Source organism: Bubalus kerabau, chromosome 16 (genome assembly GCF_029407905.1).
Source record: "Bubalus kerabau isolate K-KA32 ecotype Philippines breed swamp buffalo chromosome 16, PCC_UOA_SB_1v2, whole genome shotgun sequence".
Lineage (NCBI taxonomy): Eukaryota > Metazoa > Chordata > Mammalia > Artiodactyla > Bovidae > Bubalus > Bubalus kerabau.
The window spans coordinates 50474582-50490459 of record NC_073639.1 but is presented as its reverse complement, the minus strand read 5'-3'; the positions used below and the strand labels follow the sequence as shown (position 1 = coordinate 50490459).

General features: G+C 41.8%; 1 protein-coding gene across 2 annotated transcripts in view; it reads right to left on the bottom strand.

Moving 5' to 3' along the window:
* STX2 (syntaxin 2) overlaps positions 1-15878 on the bottom strand; it is a 40642-nt gene that overhangs the window by 6929 nt on the left and 17835 nt on the right. For both annotated transcript variants that reach the window (XM_055551003.1, XM_055551002.1), the window contains exons 4-9: positions 7685-7759; positions 6035-6108; positions 5241-5349; positions 3484-3557; positions 3227-3364; positions 83-193 (exon numbers count right to left, since the gene is read on the bottom strand). In XM_055551003.1, the coding sequence (XP_055406978.1) occupies positions 83-193; positions 3227-3364; positions 3484-3557; positions 5241-5349; positions 6035-6108; positions 7685-7759 (581 nt within the window). The remainder of the gene's footprint in view (positions 1-82; positions 194-3226; positions 3365-3483; positions 3558-5240; positions 5350-6034; positions 6109-7684; positions 7760-15878) is intronic.

Genomic DNA, 15878 nt, shown 5'->3' with positions numbered 1-15878 from the left:
AAAGTAGGCTTGCATCAGTGTATGACCATGCGAAACCAAATCCAGAGGAAAATGTACTTTAACTCTGAAAGACCAAACTCACCCTTCTTGCTTTGCTTTGATATTTAATAGCTTTCTTCGTTTCTTCTTTTGCATGTTCTACATAGTCTGCGGCATTCATAACATTTTTTTCTATGTTGTTGATCATTTCACCCTTAAAACGAAAAGTTTCAAACTTAGAGGACACTTTCAAATGACTTAATTGTGCCTCTTAAGACAGTCACAGAGCAGCAGTAAAGTTTCCACAGGAACGTAATGTGCATGGAATGGACACTGAAATATTTTTCACATTTACAAAAAGATGAGACCATTATAAATGCGCCAATATGAAAAGTAATCAAAATCCAACTTACATTACAAAAAGAACTAAAAGGGATGGGCAACAATGCTGACAATTAAAGGCATATCAAGTAGGCTTTGAGATGTGCTTTAATATAGGAACACTCTCTTAAAATGGGCACAGTGAGTGAGAGGCAGCTGGCTTTAGGCTAAGCTAACATTTACTATTACGCACAAACATACGACGTCCCAAGAGTGACCTCTTTTCTAATGGGTAGACAATATTTGTCATTTCTTTAAAATACCAGTAAACTAGAAATAGTTTATGTCTCCCATTAAATTGACTAGATTAATGAGCAAAAAAATGTAAAGTGAGGTGAACCCAGTGAAGCGTCAGGGGAGAAAAGCACATTACCTGGTTTTCTGTCCACCAGCAGACATAATCTGCAGCAGTGAATAGTAAAGCATTGGAAAGTGACGCAGAGTTAACTTACTCATTCACACATTTCAACATACTAGTCAGTTTTGACTAAACATATTTTGAATTAGATGAGTCAATACAATGCAATACTAACAGACTTCTGAAAGGAAACAATGCAATGAAGCTAAGAATACATTGATATATCGATTTTTCTAGTAGAGATTAACACATCTGGCATAGAACAATCCTAAAAGTCCAAGGTACTCTAAAATCTTTAGATTTTAGACTGAGCAACTTCACTTTCACGCATTGGAGAAGGAAATGGCAACCCACTCCAGTATTCTTGCCTGGAGAATCCCAGGGACGGGGGAGCCTGGTGGGCTGCTGTCTCAGGGGTCGCACCGAGTCGGACACAACTGAAGTGACTTAGCAGCAGCAGCAGCAGCAGCAGCAGCAGACACTAAGTTGGAGAAGGCAATGGCACCCCACTCCAGTACTCTTGCCTGGCAAATCCCATGGACAGAGGGGCCTGGTAGGCTGCAGTCCACGGGGTCGTGAAGAGTCGGACATGACTGAGCGACTTCACTTTCACTTTTCACTTTCATACATTGGAGAAGGAAATGGCAACCCACTCCAGAGTTCTTGCCTGGAGAATTCCAGGGACGGGGGAGCCTGGTAGGCTGCCGTCTATGGGGTCGCACAGAGTCAGACACGACTGAAGTGACTTAGCAGTAGCAGCAGTAGCAGTAATGACAAAAGTACTCAGATTGGTCTAACTGTCTCACTGGTTTCCTTCGTGAAAACAAAGGCTGGCAGCAGCCAGACTCCCAGTTCTCCCTTTCGGCACCATGAGTGGCAACGGGCACCCCCAAATCAGAAAGGAGTGAACCTGCCCCATCCCCATCCCATCTGCAAATTCATAGCATCTCAGCTCCGCACACATTTTTATGGCAAAGTTCCTCAAGCTAAATCTTCAAAAGGCTGCTGGCTATATGGAGGATGAATCTGGTACCCAGAGGGACTTCCCAGTGCTCCTTACATAACCCAGGAAACCAGCAAACAGGCCCATCAGAGGACCACTCCTGCCACAACAGATCCTGAATGCAGCCTCCGTGGGAGGGAGGACATGACTGTGATGTGAATCCCAAGATGCTCTGGTATGAAGGCTTTGCCTTCACAGGGCAGTCAGCTGGACTCAATGGCCCATCGACCCATGAGTGACCAAGTGTGAGCCTCACACACTTGAAAAGTCTCAGAGGACATTATTCACCATCACAAGAGGAGGGGCAAGCACCCCCACACACCTAACTGGAACCAATGGCTTTATTTTACATTGAATTTTATGTTCTTTTTTTGTGTATGTGTGTGTTCTTTTTTTTTGTTTTTAATTGGAGGAAAACTGCTTAACAATGATGCTTTGGTTTCTGCCATACAACAATGCAATAATCAGTCATAATTTTATATATATGCGTGTGTGTGTGTGTATCCCCTCCCTCTTGAGTAAATTTATCTTCTTAAAAAACTGCATTAACTTCTGCAGTCCCTCATACCTGTGGACTTTAAATACCTGCCCCCTTCTGCTTGTGGTACTGAACACTGTGGTAAGTATAAGCTTCTATTTATGTCACAGTCTATCCCCTCTGGTGCTTATTCTTTTATATATTTCTCCAAATTGTTACTCTAATATCTGCTCCTTGTAGAAAACTTGAAAATATATTTTAGAGAAGAAAACTAAAATTCCCATAGTCCCACTGTCGCTATACTGCTTGGAATATTTCTTTCCTTCTGTGAGTACTGTTTCATGTAGCTGACTTTATGCCACACACACTATATATAGGAGTATAAGGGTGTATGCTCCATATATATTTACATTTATACATAGAGGTGTATATACACATATGAAGTGACATGAAGTGTTAAGCTGCTCAGTCATGTCTGACTCTTTGCAACCCCATGGACTGCAGCCCACCAGGCTCCTCTGTTCATGGAATTCTCCAGGCAAGAATACTGGAGTGGGTAGCCATTCCCTTCTCCTGGAGATCTCCCTGACCCAGGGAGCAAATCTGAGTCTCCTGCATTGCAGGCAGACTGTTTACCATCTGAGCCAATAGGGAAGCCCCATATATATATACACACATACACATATACATATAAGGTTTAATATCGCCCTGTCAACTTAAATTCCAACACATACATTTACACATTTCATTCAAAATCTTCCATGAACAAAGTTTAAGTTGTCTATCTATGGTTGTCTACTTATGGTTCCTTATCCTATGGACACACCATATCTTAAATCAGTCCCCTACTGTTGAAGATTTAAGGTGCTTCGAACATTTGAGCCTTACATGGCAGTAACGGTATCATCAGTTTTTGAATTACAAGACTGGATCCAGAATAATGGCTTTCCCAATAGATTGGAGTCAAATATCAGATTTTACAAACCATAGCTCTCTGTTTCAGAGAAGCAAAGATGCATGAGATTACCTGAGTCTCGACGAACATGGCCATGTCCATGAACATCTCATGTAGCTCGCGGATGCTCGTCTCCAGCTTCATGATGTCTTTATGACGGGACTCAATTTCATTGAGAGCCTGTCTAGTAATTTGTGAATCTGATATAATCTTTGAAAAACAAAAACAGAGGAGAAATATTGATGAACTTAAGATCTTTCTAGAGGTTAAAGAAAAAAAAAATCTGTATAAATACAAACACACAGGCCACACAGCCGCCCGGCACTCACATCTGACGTGAAGATGGAGGGATTCCCACTTTCCAGCATCTCTTCCAGCTCATCATCGGTGGTAGTTTTTCCAGCTAAAATATCAACAAGGGAAAACTCCACTCAGTATGCAGCAGTATTTTTAAATTACCTTTGCATCCATAAGTTAGCAGGTAAAATCTGAGTTGCTAACATTTTAACCAGTGTTTTTCTAACTTTTCCAATATATTTTTTTGGCAAGTGTTAATGATGAGAGAAATTAACATAAGCCCTTAAGAAGTAGGAAGAACTGGAAAACACTCATGAAAAACCTTGTACCTGGAATGACTAATAAAAATCCAAGTTTAGTATGGATGAGAAACAACTATAAAAAGAAAATTGATAGATACAAATTTTTGGCATATCAGTTTTCCTAAAAGTTTAACTGGCTTATAGGAAAGGAGGGTACGCTAGACTTAGCATATGTTAACTGGAAATAATAAAGATTGTATAACTGGAATCAGAGGCTCTAATACTTTCTGTATTTTGGTTATTAATATATTTTCTTGAGTTAAATGTATTAATGTTTCCTATGAACAAGTTCACAGGATTTTGGAAAAACCCAATTGATAATTCCTATTTTCATACTCTGTGCCACAAAGACAAAATTAAATGAATAAACATCATAATAATTAAAATATAATTTAATGTGAACATTCACAGCAGTATTATTCATAATTATCAAAAGTAGAAACCACCCAAATGTTCATCACCTGATGATGTATAAACATAATGTTAATGTGGTCCATCCACACAATGGAACCTGATCCAACCATAAAAAGAGATGTAATACTGATGTTTGCTGCGGTATGGCTGAACCTTGAAAACCCTGTGCCAAGTGAAAGGGCCAGTCACAAGAGACCATATATTGTATTACTCCATTTATATGGATGCCCAAATGGGCAAATTCATAGACAGAAGAGTAAACTGGTGGGTGCCTAGGGATCTGGGGATGGACGTGCCTGACAACGGGTGCTGAGTTTCCTTTTGGAGGGATTAAAATGGTCTGAAATTGATTGTGCTAATTTACATACTAAAGACTACCGGACTATACACTTTGAGCACCTGTTTACATGGTATGTCAATTACATGTCAACAAAGTCAAAATGTCACTGAATGAGGTTCAAGTTCACAGCTGCTCCCTTCTCTCCAAGCCCACGGGAGATGCAGAGCAGTCCTGGTGGACAGTGCACCCACCCGAGGCTTGTGTCACAGCTGAGGGACCCTGAACTTTCACAGCAGGGAGTAAGCAAGCCTGCCTGACCTTTGTTCAGCAAGCAAACAGCTTTCTGCCCAGAGGAAAACCTGAGTTCCATCCTCCAAGGCTGCACAGACAAACATCCTAGGAAGAAAGTCTGGAGCAAAAGGGCAGGAAGTGTCTGCTCACCAGACATGCAGAATCATGAGAACCATGGAGACTGTGCCCTGAGATGGGGCAGGAAGTGGTGCGGACACAAAAATTACATGAGGACGGCTGGAAGCTTTCCAGATCCGATCAACACTTTATAGGTAATGGTCACCAGAAAGTAATTTAAAGTCCACTCACTCAGAATCTGAAGGATGTAAGTAAGTAATAGGTTGGTTGATTCAATGAATGGGAAGCTATGAAAGGGCTTTACGCTTTACAATACTGATAAAAAACAGAGATGAAATTACTTTTTTGATGGTACATACTTTCATGTCAGACCTTAAGGGAAAAAAACACGTTTTTAACAAAAACAGCATGCTCACTGACTCACTTATTTCTAGCTGACGCTGTATACGGCCTTTGCTTCGCTCCCGAAATAGAGTCTGTGCTTCGTTATATTCTGTCATGACTTCCACAAACTTTCGAGATAGCACTGAATGCTGTTAACATAGAAAAAAAATAGACCAATATATAATGGTCATTTCTTCTACTAAAAGAGAAGGCTTTTCACTTACATATAAAAACATTACATTCTATAAATTCAAACTAACACGCTTACTCCTTCAAATGGGAAATAAGAATAACAGCAGCTTACTGTATACTGTATAACAGAATCTATGCTAAGAACTTTACATGCTTTGTCTTATTTGATTTTCACAGTAACCCTCCTGTACTATTACTGTCCCTCACTCTACAGAAGGGATGAAAACCATCATTACGAGAAGTCAATTAGCGACTGGTGTCAGGCTGACTGGGATCAGGCTGGCACTCAAACAAGGTGTCCCCATAGTCTGAATCCATAATCTTCATTTGTCAAGTAGAGATAAGTGGACTAAATTCCACTTTGCTGTACCATCAGCCTCTAAAAGATAAGGAGTTCATCATGAACACTAAAATGACTCAGATAATTCTCTGCTCTTCAGAAGAGATTTCTGCTGATGGGCTGAAGAGACTTTTTTTCTTCATCATCTAGAAAGGGAATCTATAAATACTGTCTTTATGCAGAAACGCTGTGAGCATTAATGTGACAGTAAGGATGTAATTATTCTGAATTTTCAAGAAGGAAGTAAAAAGACTTCTTAGTCTTCAACATTGCTTCACACAAGAAAAGGCTGATTATCAAACCTGGGTTCTTCGTATCCGAAGCTCCACAGAAGTTCGGTTTCCACCCTCATCCTGATCAAAACTCTGTTCAATAGCTAGAAGCAAAGACGAAGAAGTTACATTTTAATCTTAAAAAAAAATGAAAGGTTTTCAAGCCTAAACTCAAACATATTTTATCTTTTCAACTCCTAATAAATGTGTGAGTTTTGGTAAGCATCAGTTGTTGATAATGTCACAAAATAAAACCACATGTTACAGCTTCACATTTCAAAGCAGATAACCTGAATTTGATTCAGTTTTGAGAATTTAACTGTCCATCCACAGGAAATACAGAGCATAGTGGAACCTGTTGAGTGACATTAAAGGGGTAAAATCATCAAAACTCTGCAACAGGGCAACTTCTGATGAACTAATGTCCTGGTTTCTCCAACCAAGAGGGAAACGTGCTGGGGGTGGGCAAAGATGGAAGAACCTGACCTGAAAAAAAAGCCTTAAGTGACATAACAACCAGTCATAGTGTATGGTCCAAACAAGAAAGTGGAGTCACTCAGTCGTGTCCGACTCTTTGTGACCCCATGGACTGTATCCTACCAGGCTCCTCTGTCCATGGGATTTTCCAGGCAAGAGTACTGGAGTGGATAGCCATTTCCTTCTCCAGGGGATCTTCCCAACCTAGGGATAGAACCCAGGCCTCCCGCATTGTAGACAGATGCTTTACCATCTGAGCCACCAAGGAAGTCAAACCAAGTCTGGTCTAAACAAGAAAGCCAATTTAAATAAACTGTTGAAGAAAAATTAAAAGATCACTGGGGAAGTGTGAATTCTGACTAGTTTATAATAAATAATAACAACTAAGGTGACTTAGATATATATAAGAGCATTGTAGTTGTGTTTGGGGGAGGGGATCCTTGTTTTAGAAATACACACTGAAAACTATATGCTGATGAAGTCCTAGATATCTGCCATTGACTGTGAAACCAGTTGGGTGGGGTGGGGGCCACTGAGACCTGCAGAGCTGATGAGTATGGACCCTGGGCTTGTGGTAGTAACCCCTTTCCCCCATGTATGTCCGAAATTTTCCGTAATAAAGGTTCCCTTTGATCTTTAGATATGTTCTTGATTTGTACGTTATTTTGTAAAAATTAAACACAGTGTGTCTTTCTACCACATCAAGAACCACCACATCTGTTTAAGTCCCGCAGGGAGGCCGTGGGTACTATCAGCTGACTTGAACTGTAGGAAAGGCTCACAGGACCTCACCAGCTACCTGACTATTCAAGAAGAACCTGGCAATTCATGTTTAAGGCTACTTACCTTCTCAAGTATCTACAATTTAGCCCCAAATGTCATAACGATATAAGAGATAAACAGTTTATAAGCAAGTGCTCACTCCTGTGGAACATGAATGAGTGCCTCACTCCAAAATTTAAGCATTAATAGCCCTTAGCTCTAGCTCCTCATGTGTGATCCTTAGAGCTGGTAGCTTAATAATTCTAGAATAGTGAGGAACTTAAGCAAGGGTCACTATTCCAAGTACATACAAACGATTTATTTTACAGTGGTCAGAATCTTAACTTTGAAATGTAAAAGAATAAAAAGTTATAAAGAAGAAAATAATAATACCCACATTCCCACCATCAATGATTATATGTAATTAAAGCTTTAACTCACACTTCAACTTAGTCCGTATTTTATTAGCAGTTTTCTTGATTTCTTTGTTCAGATCTTCAAGCTCTTCCTTTATTTCTATAAATTAGAAATAAAAAAGACATGTGAGTTATAATATCCAACATCAATAATGTCCAACAAATGTAAACGGAACAATATTCTCGGTAAATATTCAAGTTTGTTGGGTTTTTCTTTAGAGAAACTATTGATCACACCAGTGGTCCTCAGAGGGTGAGTCCTGGACCAGCAGCTTCAGTATCAGGTGGGTGTTTAGCAGAAATGCAAGTTCCTGGGCCCCACCCCTGACCTCCCCATAGGAACCGTCACCGGATGGGCACAGGAATGTGACTGAAGCCCCCCAGGTGATGCTGGTGCACACCCAAGCTTGAGGAAGGCTGGTTTATACCAATCAACTGATGAAACAGTGCCCTGAATCCACTGCTAACACCTAGACCTGAAAAAAGAAAGCAGAAATGTAACCATATTCTTGTGGGGAGGGGGAGCCTGCCACGTGTTTGCTTTCTTTCCTGCTATCCTAATCAAAGCAGGCTCCAGGCGGGAGTGTGGATTCCTGCACTGAGGGAACAAACCCAGAAGCCCCACCACTGCATGTGGGGAAGAAACGTCGAGGAAGGTGCCCAAGAGGAAGAGTGCATGAGCAGGAGGGTCTGCCCTGCTGAGGACACAGAGTCAGGGGAGCAAGCATTCCAAAGCATGGCTCACCTCTCTAGAAAAGAAAGCCCCTGGGTTGGGGGGGCCATTCAGGACAGAATCACTGGACCTTCCTGCCAGCACAGGTACACAGGGGCTCAAGCATTAATTAGAGAAATAAAAGAGGCATTACTGTACTTAGCCCTTCAAGCTACAGAAGCAGACCATGAGGTTATACTTGTTAAAGGCAGGATTTCAATAGACAGAAAAGAAGGCAAAGATGGGAAACGTCCTTATCCAGTGGACTAGGTCATTCCGATCAGTTCTCCTGATGAGAACAGTCAGAAGAGCTGGACAAAACATTTTTTAAAAATCTGCTTAAAGGCATCATAAACCTACAAAAGCAGAAAAAGAAGAAGATTCAAGAGAAGGAAACCCAGAGATGTGAGCCCAGCGAATGGAGCGGCTTGACACTGAGGCAGCCAAGGCTTTGAGCAGCTGAGAAAATGCTGAGCTGACACAAGGCCACGCCCCAGGAGAAAGGGGAGCCAGGTCCAGAATGCTGGCGCCCCCAGCTGTCCATCAGAAATGTTAAAAAATCATCTCTCAAAAAAAAAAAACTATCCTAGGACTCACACTGTGGCCCCGAGCCTTCAGATACAAAGCCCAGGGCTCAACCAAAAACAACCAGCAAGACAGAGAAAATAAACCCCAGGAAAACAACAGAGCTGTCTTAACAGAGTTATTAGACACAGACCTTCAAATAAGTATGTTCAAAGAGGTAAAAACAAGGTTGAGGATTTTGTCGGAAAAACAGGACAGGAGAAAAAGGAGCCCAGCGAAATTCTAGGACTGAAAACTATTTTAACCAAAAATAACTCTCCATGAGTTAAGAGAGATTCCCTGATCTGAAAGGTAATCACTAAAGAGAGGTCAGGAGACAAATCAGAAATTAGAAATTATTTCAAAATAAAACACAAGACAAAATGATGAGAACAGAGGGCAAGCGGCATAAAAGATACAGTGAAAAGGTCTAAAACTCATATAATTCAAGTCTCAAAATAAGAAATGACAGAAAGGGGAGGAAAGATGACTTATGAAGAGAAAATAGCCAATTTCCAAAACTGCCAGAAAATGTCAACCCACAGATCCAAGAAGCCTTATAAAAGCAGTCTAAATAAATTAAAAAAAAAACCGTATCTGGAAACATGAACACAGCATTGATAAATCCAAAGGCTAAAAATCAAATCTCTTATAAGCTATAATTAGATAGGTGACAAAAAAAGACATTGAAAATTTATTTTCAAATTTTCAAAGTGGTGAAAGAAAACAATTTATGAACTAGACTCCTATGCTCACTGAAAATATCCTTGAAGAACGAAATCAAGTAAGGACAATTTCAGACAATGGCATAACCCTAGTAAAAGAAAGAACAGTAGTTTTTAGAAAGAAAAAAAAATCTCGGATGAAAGTTTAAAGATACAGAATAATGAGGAGCACTGGTACAGGTAAATATGTGGATAGCTCCAAATCTGTATTAATTGTATAAAATAAAAATATATATTATTTTTATCTAGTACAATACATATATATGATGATGATGATAGCAATAAGAAGGGACAGAGTTAAAGGTTCCTGCTAAGGTCCTCCTATTACTTGGAAGTAGTAAAAACATAAATTTATATTAGATTTCAACAAGTAAAGGATGCATACCACGACCTATAAGACAACGAATAAAACAACAGCAAACAGAATATAGGAAAGAGATAAGGAGGCAGGGTAAAATTCTTAAAAACCAATCCAAAAGACAGCATAGAGAGAGAGAAAAAGTAACAGAACAAGCAAGGAAAATATAAAGCAAACAAGATCATGAATGTTAGCCCCAATGTATCAATAATTCCAGTAAACAAACAGACTACAAGAGTTAATGACAGACAAAAAAAAATGATCAAAGGGACTAAGAAGACAAAACCCAACTATATTTTATATATAAAAGATGAGAGAAACATCTAAAGTATAAGGATACAGAAAGATAAAAAGAAAATGATGGGCAAATATCCATCATGCACACACCAGAGAAACTGGTCGAGCTCCGTTGGCTGATATCTGGCCATGGCCAGGAAGGCACCACGCGTCACTAGAGCAGAGAGGGGCCTTTCACGCGGGAAAAGGCTCAATGTGCCACCGAGACAGGACAGTTCCAAAGGCATTTATGTCCAGGGCTTTAACTGCCTCGCTGTCTAGAATGGACCCTGGAAAGAGGGGGAAACAGCTAAAGGATATCAACTCGACAATTCTTGACTGAGAATGCGGACTGTGGATCCAATAGCATTTCATCCACATTAAATATTCTGCATTAGATAATTATACTGTCTGTTTATAAGAAAATATTCTTCTTAGGAGATAAATGCTGGAGTAATTAGGGGTAGATGGTCACAAAGTGTGCAACTCACTCTAAAATGAGTCAGCAAAAATAACATGTATGTGCATACACATGTGCAATGTGTGTATGTATATGTACTCACATGTACACAAATACACACACACACACACACACACAGAGATAAAGCAAAAGTGGTGAAATGGTAACAACTGGTGAAGCTAGGTGAAGGAAATATGAGTTTTCACTGCACCAAAACTGCAACTTGCACACAGATTTGAAAAGTTTCAAACTAAAAATGGGCTTCCCTTGTGGCTCAGCTGATCAAGAATCCACCTGAAATGTGGGACACCTGGGTTCGATCCCTGGGTTGGGAAGATCCCCTGGAGAAGGGGAAGGCTACCCACTCCAGTGTTCTTGCTTAGAGAATTCTACGGACTATATGGGTCTCAAGAGTCAGACTAATGAAAAGAACGTTGCATGCGATGAGTCCCTTGACACAGCACAACGTTTCCAGGACTGCTGGCCCGGGAGACAAGCTACCGAGTACTCAGGGACACACAGCTGGGTCAGGATGCCCGGGCCGAGTGGGGTGTAACCATGAAACCCTAATGGACGCTTGGTGAGCCCGTGGCCCCATTTCGGAACAGCAGCAGGGACAGGAGAGCCGGCTTACAGGTCAGGGTGCTTGAGACCGCACTAACTCCCCATCCTCCCAATCCGCAACACCCTCAGCTCCCAGACACACCCGAGGAGAGCACCCGCCTCCCAAGGCCATCTCAAAGCATACACGAGCCTCCACCTGTCCAGTGCTCAGCAGTCCCTGCCGCTCAATGCAGCAGCAGGTCTAAGGTCATAGACCACTGTGACAGCATAGCAACGCGAGATCCCTGCACTGACCCTCACACACTGCGAGGGAGGCACCTGTCAACAGTGAAGGGCTGCCATCTCACCCAAGGTGTTTGGTCCCAAAACACTCTGCTCCCACATAAACACCAAAAGTGAAAATGCTACTGCTAGGCAGCCATTAAGAAAAGGGTGCTGTAGGGACTTGCCTGGCGGTCCAGTGATTAACACTGAGCACTCCCAATGTAGGGGGTGCAGGTTCAAATCCCGGCCACGGAGCTAGAATCCTGCAAGTGGTATGGCCAAAAAAAAAAAGGCGGATGGGCCTGTAACTGTACATTCATCAACAAAAAGAGCATGCTGTAAGACAACAAGCACTGTGTGATCCAAATTCTACACTTTTTAGACATTATTTGTTTTTAATACATGTTTTTGCTAGAAAAATATATACCAAAACATTAATATACATATATATACACCAATGGACAAAATTATGAGTGTTTTTTTCCTCTTCCTTTCTGCTTTCTTCCAAAATGAGCACAACAAGCACGTACTGGCTTTGGTAACACAAAGCAGGTGAACTTTAAAAGATGAAGAGGCTGGGGTGGGGGAGGGGAGCTGACCAACAGGGTCAGGCTAAGGAGGGAGCACAAGGGCCAGGGCGGGGCCCGCAGCAGGATTGGGGGTGAGCGGGCAGAGACCACTCTTTCAAGAAAGAAACAGCCACTAGAGGGTCAGGCAGGGCTGTGGGGAAGGTGTGGTTGTAAGGGGGGGAAATGGACAGCCTTCTGGCTGACAAGAAGCAGGAAAAAACACCCAGAGGAGGGTTCAAGGTCACACACCACAGTCTACCCTTAAAAGGGAGACATATGCCTCTCACTCTGAAACAGAAGCAAGGATGGGATGGAAACGAGGAGATGACGAAGAAACACGAGGACAGCAGCAGTTGGCATTTTACAGGATGATCGGTGATCTGTCCAAGGCCAACAGTGAATTCATGGTGCAACGGGGGTTCGAACCCACAGCTCGCCTGAGCAGAGGCTGCTACACCAAGGCAGGTAAGCAGTGATGGCCACGTGGTTCTCAAGAGCCTGAAACGCGTACTGAGGGCATCACTCCAGCAGAAGAGGGGAGGAGGAGGGGGAATGAGAGATGGAATGCAATGAGGACGCAACTGCTCAGACAGAGGACAACCCAGAATGACAGTGGGCTGGAAAAGAAGGAAAGATGAAGTGTTAGCAACAGGTGCGACTGTTTAGGAGGCCACACCTGAAACGGGCTGAGGAGAGGGACTATGACTCCCAATTAAAGGAACCACAAGCCCCATCACTGATGAATAAAATCCCCACCCTTCTCTGATGGTCATGTCAGTCAAAATCCTATCACCAGTAGGAACCAAAAAGTTCAATCCTGTACATTTATTTCAGAGTTCTGCCAGGTGGATCCATGTTTTGGAGAGCCTGAAACTTGCACGTTTTCAATGACCTTCTTTCAAAAAAAAAAAAATACGTAAGTGTAAGGTCAATAAAGACAAGTGCAAGTAAAGGTGCCCTCTGTTAGCTTTGTAGCAAACCTTCCTCTGGGATCTTGTTACTGAGGTTAATGAAACGGCCTGGCCACCCAGCCAACTCTGCATCCAAAGCAGAAGCTAATGGGCCAGGGCAGGGTAGCGCCACCTGGTGGCCACATGCTCTGGACTCCTTCTGCATGTCCACCCAGGAGCCTGGGCAGCGAAGGCCCTGAGGAGCTGGAGCTCCGATTTGCACCCTCCCCTTCCCCCTGCACGGACAAAGGGCAGGGGACGGCAGCCCACTGCCCTCTGCAGCACCTGGGGCACTCCCTAGAGCCCAGCAGCATGGGGCGGGAGCCACTGCATCTGTCTTACAGAGACCAACCAAGGAAGCAGTGAGACGCTACTTCCTACACTCTGGTTCACATCTGTTGTGAAACTAAAAGCAGCAGTTTTCTTCAGAGACCAAAGGCACGACTGTGAAGCACTAGAGCTCTAAATTTACTCAAACAATTGTTGTGCCTGCTATTACTGGGGAGCAAAGTTTTTTGGAGGTAAATTTCTCAAAAGAAAAAATATACGAGCACGAATTCAAATCTTCACCAAGAATTAAGCAATATGTTAATAACTGTTACATAAAAAGTCCTGCGGGCAAATGTGTTTGTGAAACACTTCACTAAGCAAAGTTAAGCAGGTTTCTTCATCTCAGGGCCTTTATTGCTCTAAGTACACTGAAATCATCCAAGTGGGGATGTGCTGTAAAGATGACCCCAAATGTATCTGGCCACAGAACTCCCGTTTAATACAATAGCTGCTGAGAGTCAAGCTTCTGGGAAACATTTTTCTAAATCATGAGACAAGGCATCTGCAGACATGCAAAGCATTATTTTACAAGACACACATAATCTCCAAAATGAGTAAAAGAGTTCTTTTTCAATTTAAAATCAAGTTATTTTTTAAAAGTGAGGCCACATCAAATAACCTTCTAACAAAGTTGCTTTCAACTTTCCTCTGAGACTGAGAATAACATGTTCCCATCACCACTTCCATTCAATGCTGTATAGAAGGTCAGTAAAAAAAGTCAACTGAAAATAAAAAGCCTAAGAGCGGAGGCACAACTGTCATTATTCACAGATAACATGACTGGCTACAGAGACAATCCAAAGGGATCCACAGAGAAATTATTAAAAATAATTAACTGGGCCAGAGAGTGAGATAAAAGCTCAACATACAAAACCTACTGTGTTTCTATATATGGAAACAAGTAGAAAACAAAATTTACAGCAGATACTATTCACATCAAGATCAAAAGCATCGACTGCCATAAAAGGTGTGTGAGACCTCTACACAGAGCCCTACATACATCACTGGGAGCAAGCAAGAAGATGTAAGCAGAGGGATGAACCATTTCCAAGGATTAAAAGACTCAATATGGTAAAGGTATCAGTTATTCCCCCAAAAGACATATGGATTCCAATTAGCAGTCTTCTGGCTTATCCAGATCTATTTACCTTTTAAAGTTTTCAAAATTTATCACTGCAGCTCAAGGAAATACTTCCTTAAAACTGCCAACACTGTGATGTTCAGTTCATTTTAAATCACTTGTTCACATGCTGCCCTCCACAGACACTGAGAACAGTACACTCCACACAAAAGCCTTTGCTAAAGACGTAAAACTACCTGTTTTCATCTTTAAAACTGCTCCATCCTGCTCTATTGTTTTCCAGATCAACCTCTCGTTAACTTTCATCTAAACACAAAATTCTATCACTACTGTTTAGCTGTGAACATAGCACGGCTCTACTCATCTCACACGCTAGTAAAGTAATGCTCAAAATTCTCCAAGCAAGGCTTCAGCAACACGTGAACCTTTTAGAAAAGGCAGAGGAACCAGAGATCAAATAGCCAACATCTGCTGGATCATCGAAAAAGCAAGAGAGTTCCAGAAAAACATCTATTTCTGCTTTATTGACTATGCCAAAGCCTTTGACTGTGTGGATCTCTATAAACTGTGGAAAAGTCTGAAGGAGATGGGAATACCAGACCACCTGACCTGCCTCTTGAGAAACCTGTATGCAGGTCAGGAAGCAACAGTTAGAACTGGACATGGAACAACAGACTGGTTCCAAATAGGAAAAGGAGTACGTCAAGGCTGTATATTGTCACCCTGCTTATTTAACTTCTATGCAGAGTACATCATGAGAAACGCTGGGCTGGAAGAAGCACAAGCTGAAATCAAGATTGCTGGGAGAAATATCAATAACCTGAGATATGCAGATGACACCACCCTTATGGCAGAAAGTGAAGAGGAACTAAAAACTCTCTTGATGAAAGTGAAAGAGGAGAGTGAAAAAGTTGGCTTAAAGATCAACATTCAGAAAACTAAGATCATTGCACCTGGTCCCATCACTTCATGGGAAATAGATGGGGAAACAGTGGAAACAATGTCAGACTTTATTTTTCTGGGCTCCAAAATCACTGCAGATGGTGATTGCAGCCATAAAATTAAAAGATGCTTACTCCTTGGAAGGAAAGTTATGACCAACCTAGATAGCATATTCAAAAGCAGAGACATTACTTTGCCAACAAAGGTCTGTCTAGTCAAGGCTATGGTTTTTCCAGTGGTCATGTGTGGATGTGAGAGTTGGACTGTGAAGAAAGCTGAGTGCTGAAGAATTGATGCTTTTGAACTGTGGTGTTGGAGAAGCCTCTTGAGAGTCCCTTGGACTGCAAGGAGATCCAACCAGTCCATTCTAAAGATCAGTCCTTGGTGTTCATTAGAAGGACTGATGCTGAAACTGAAACTCCAA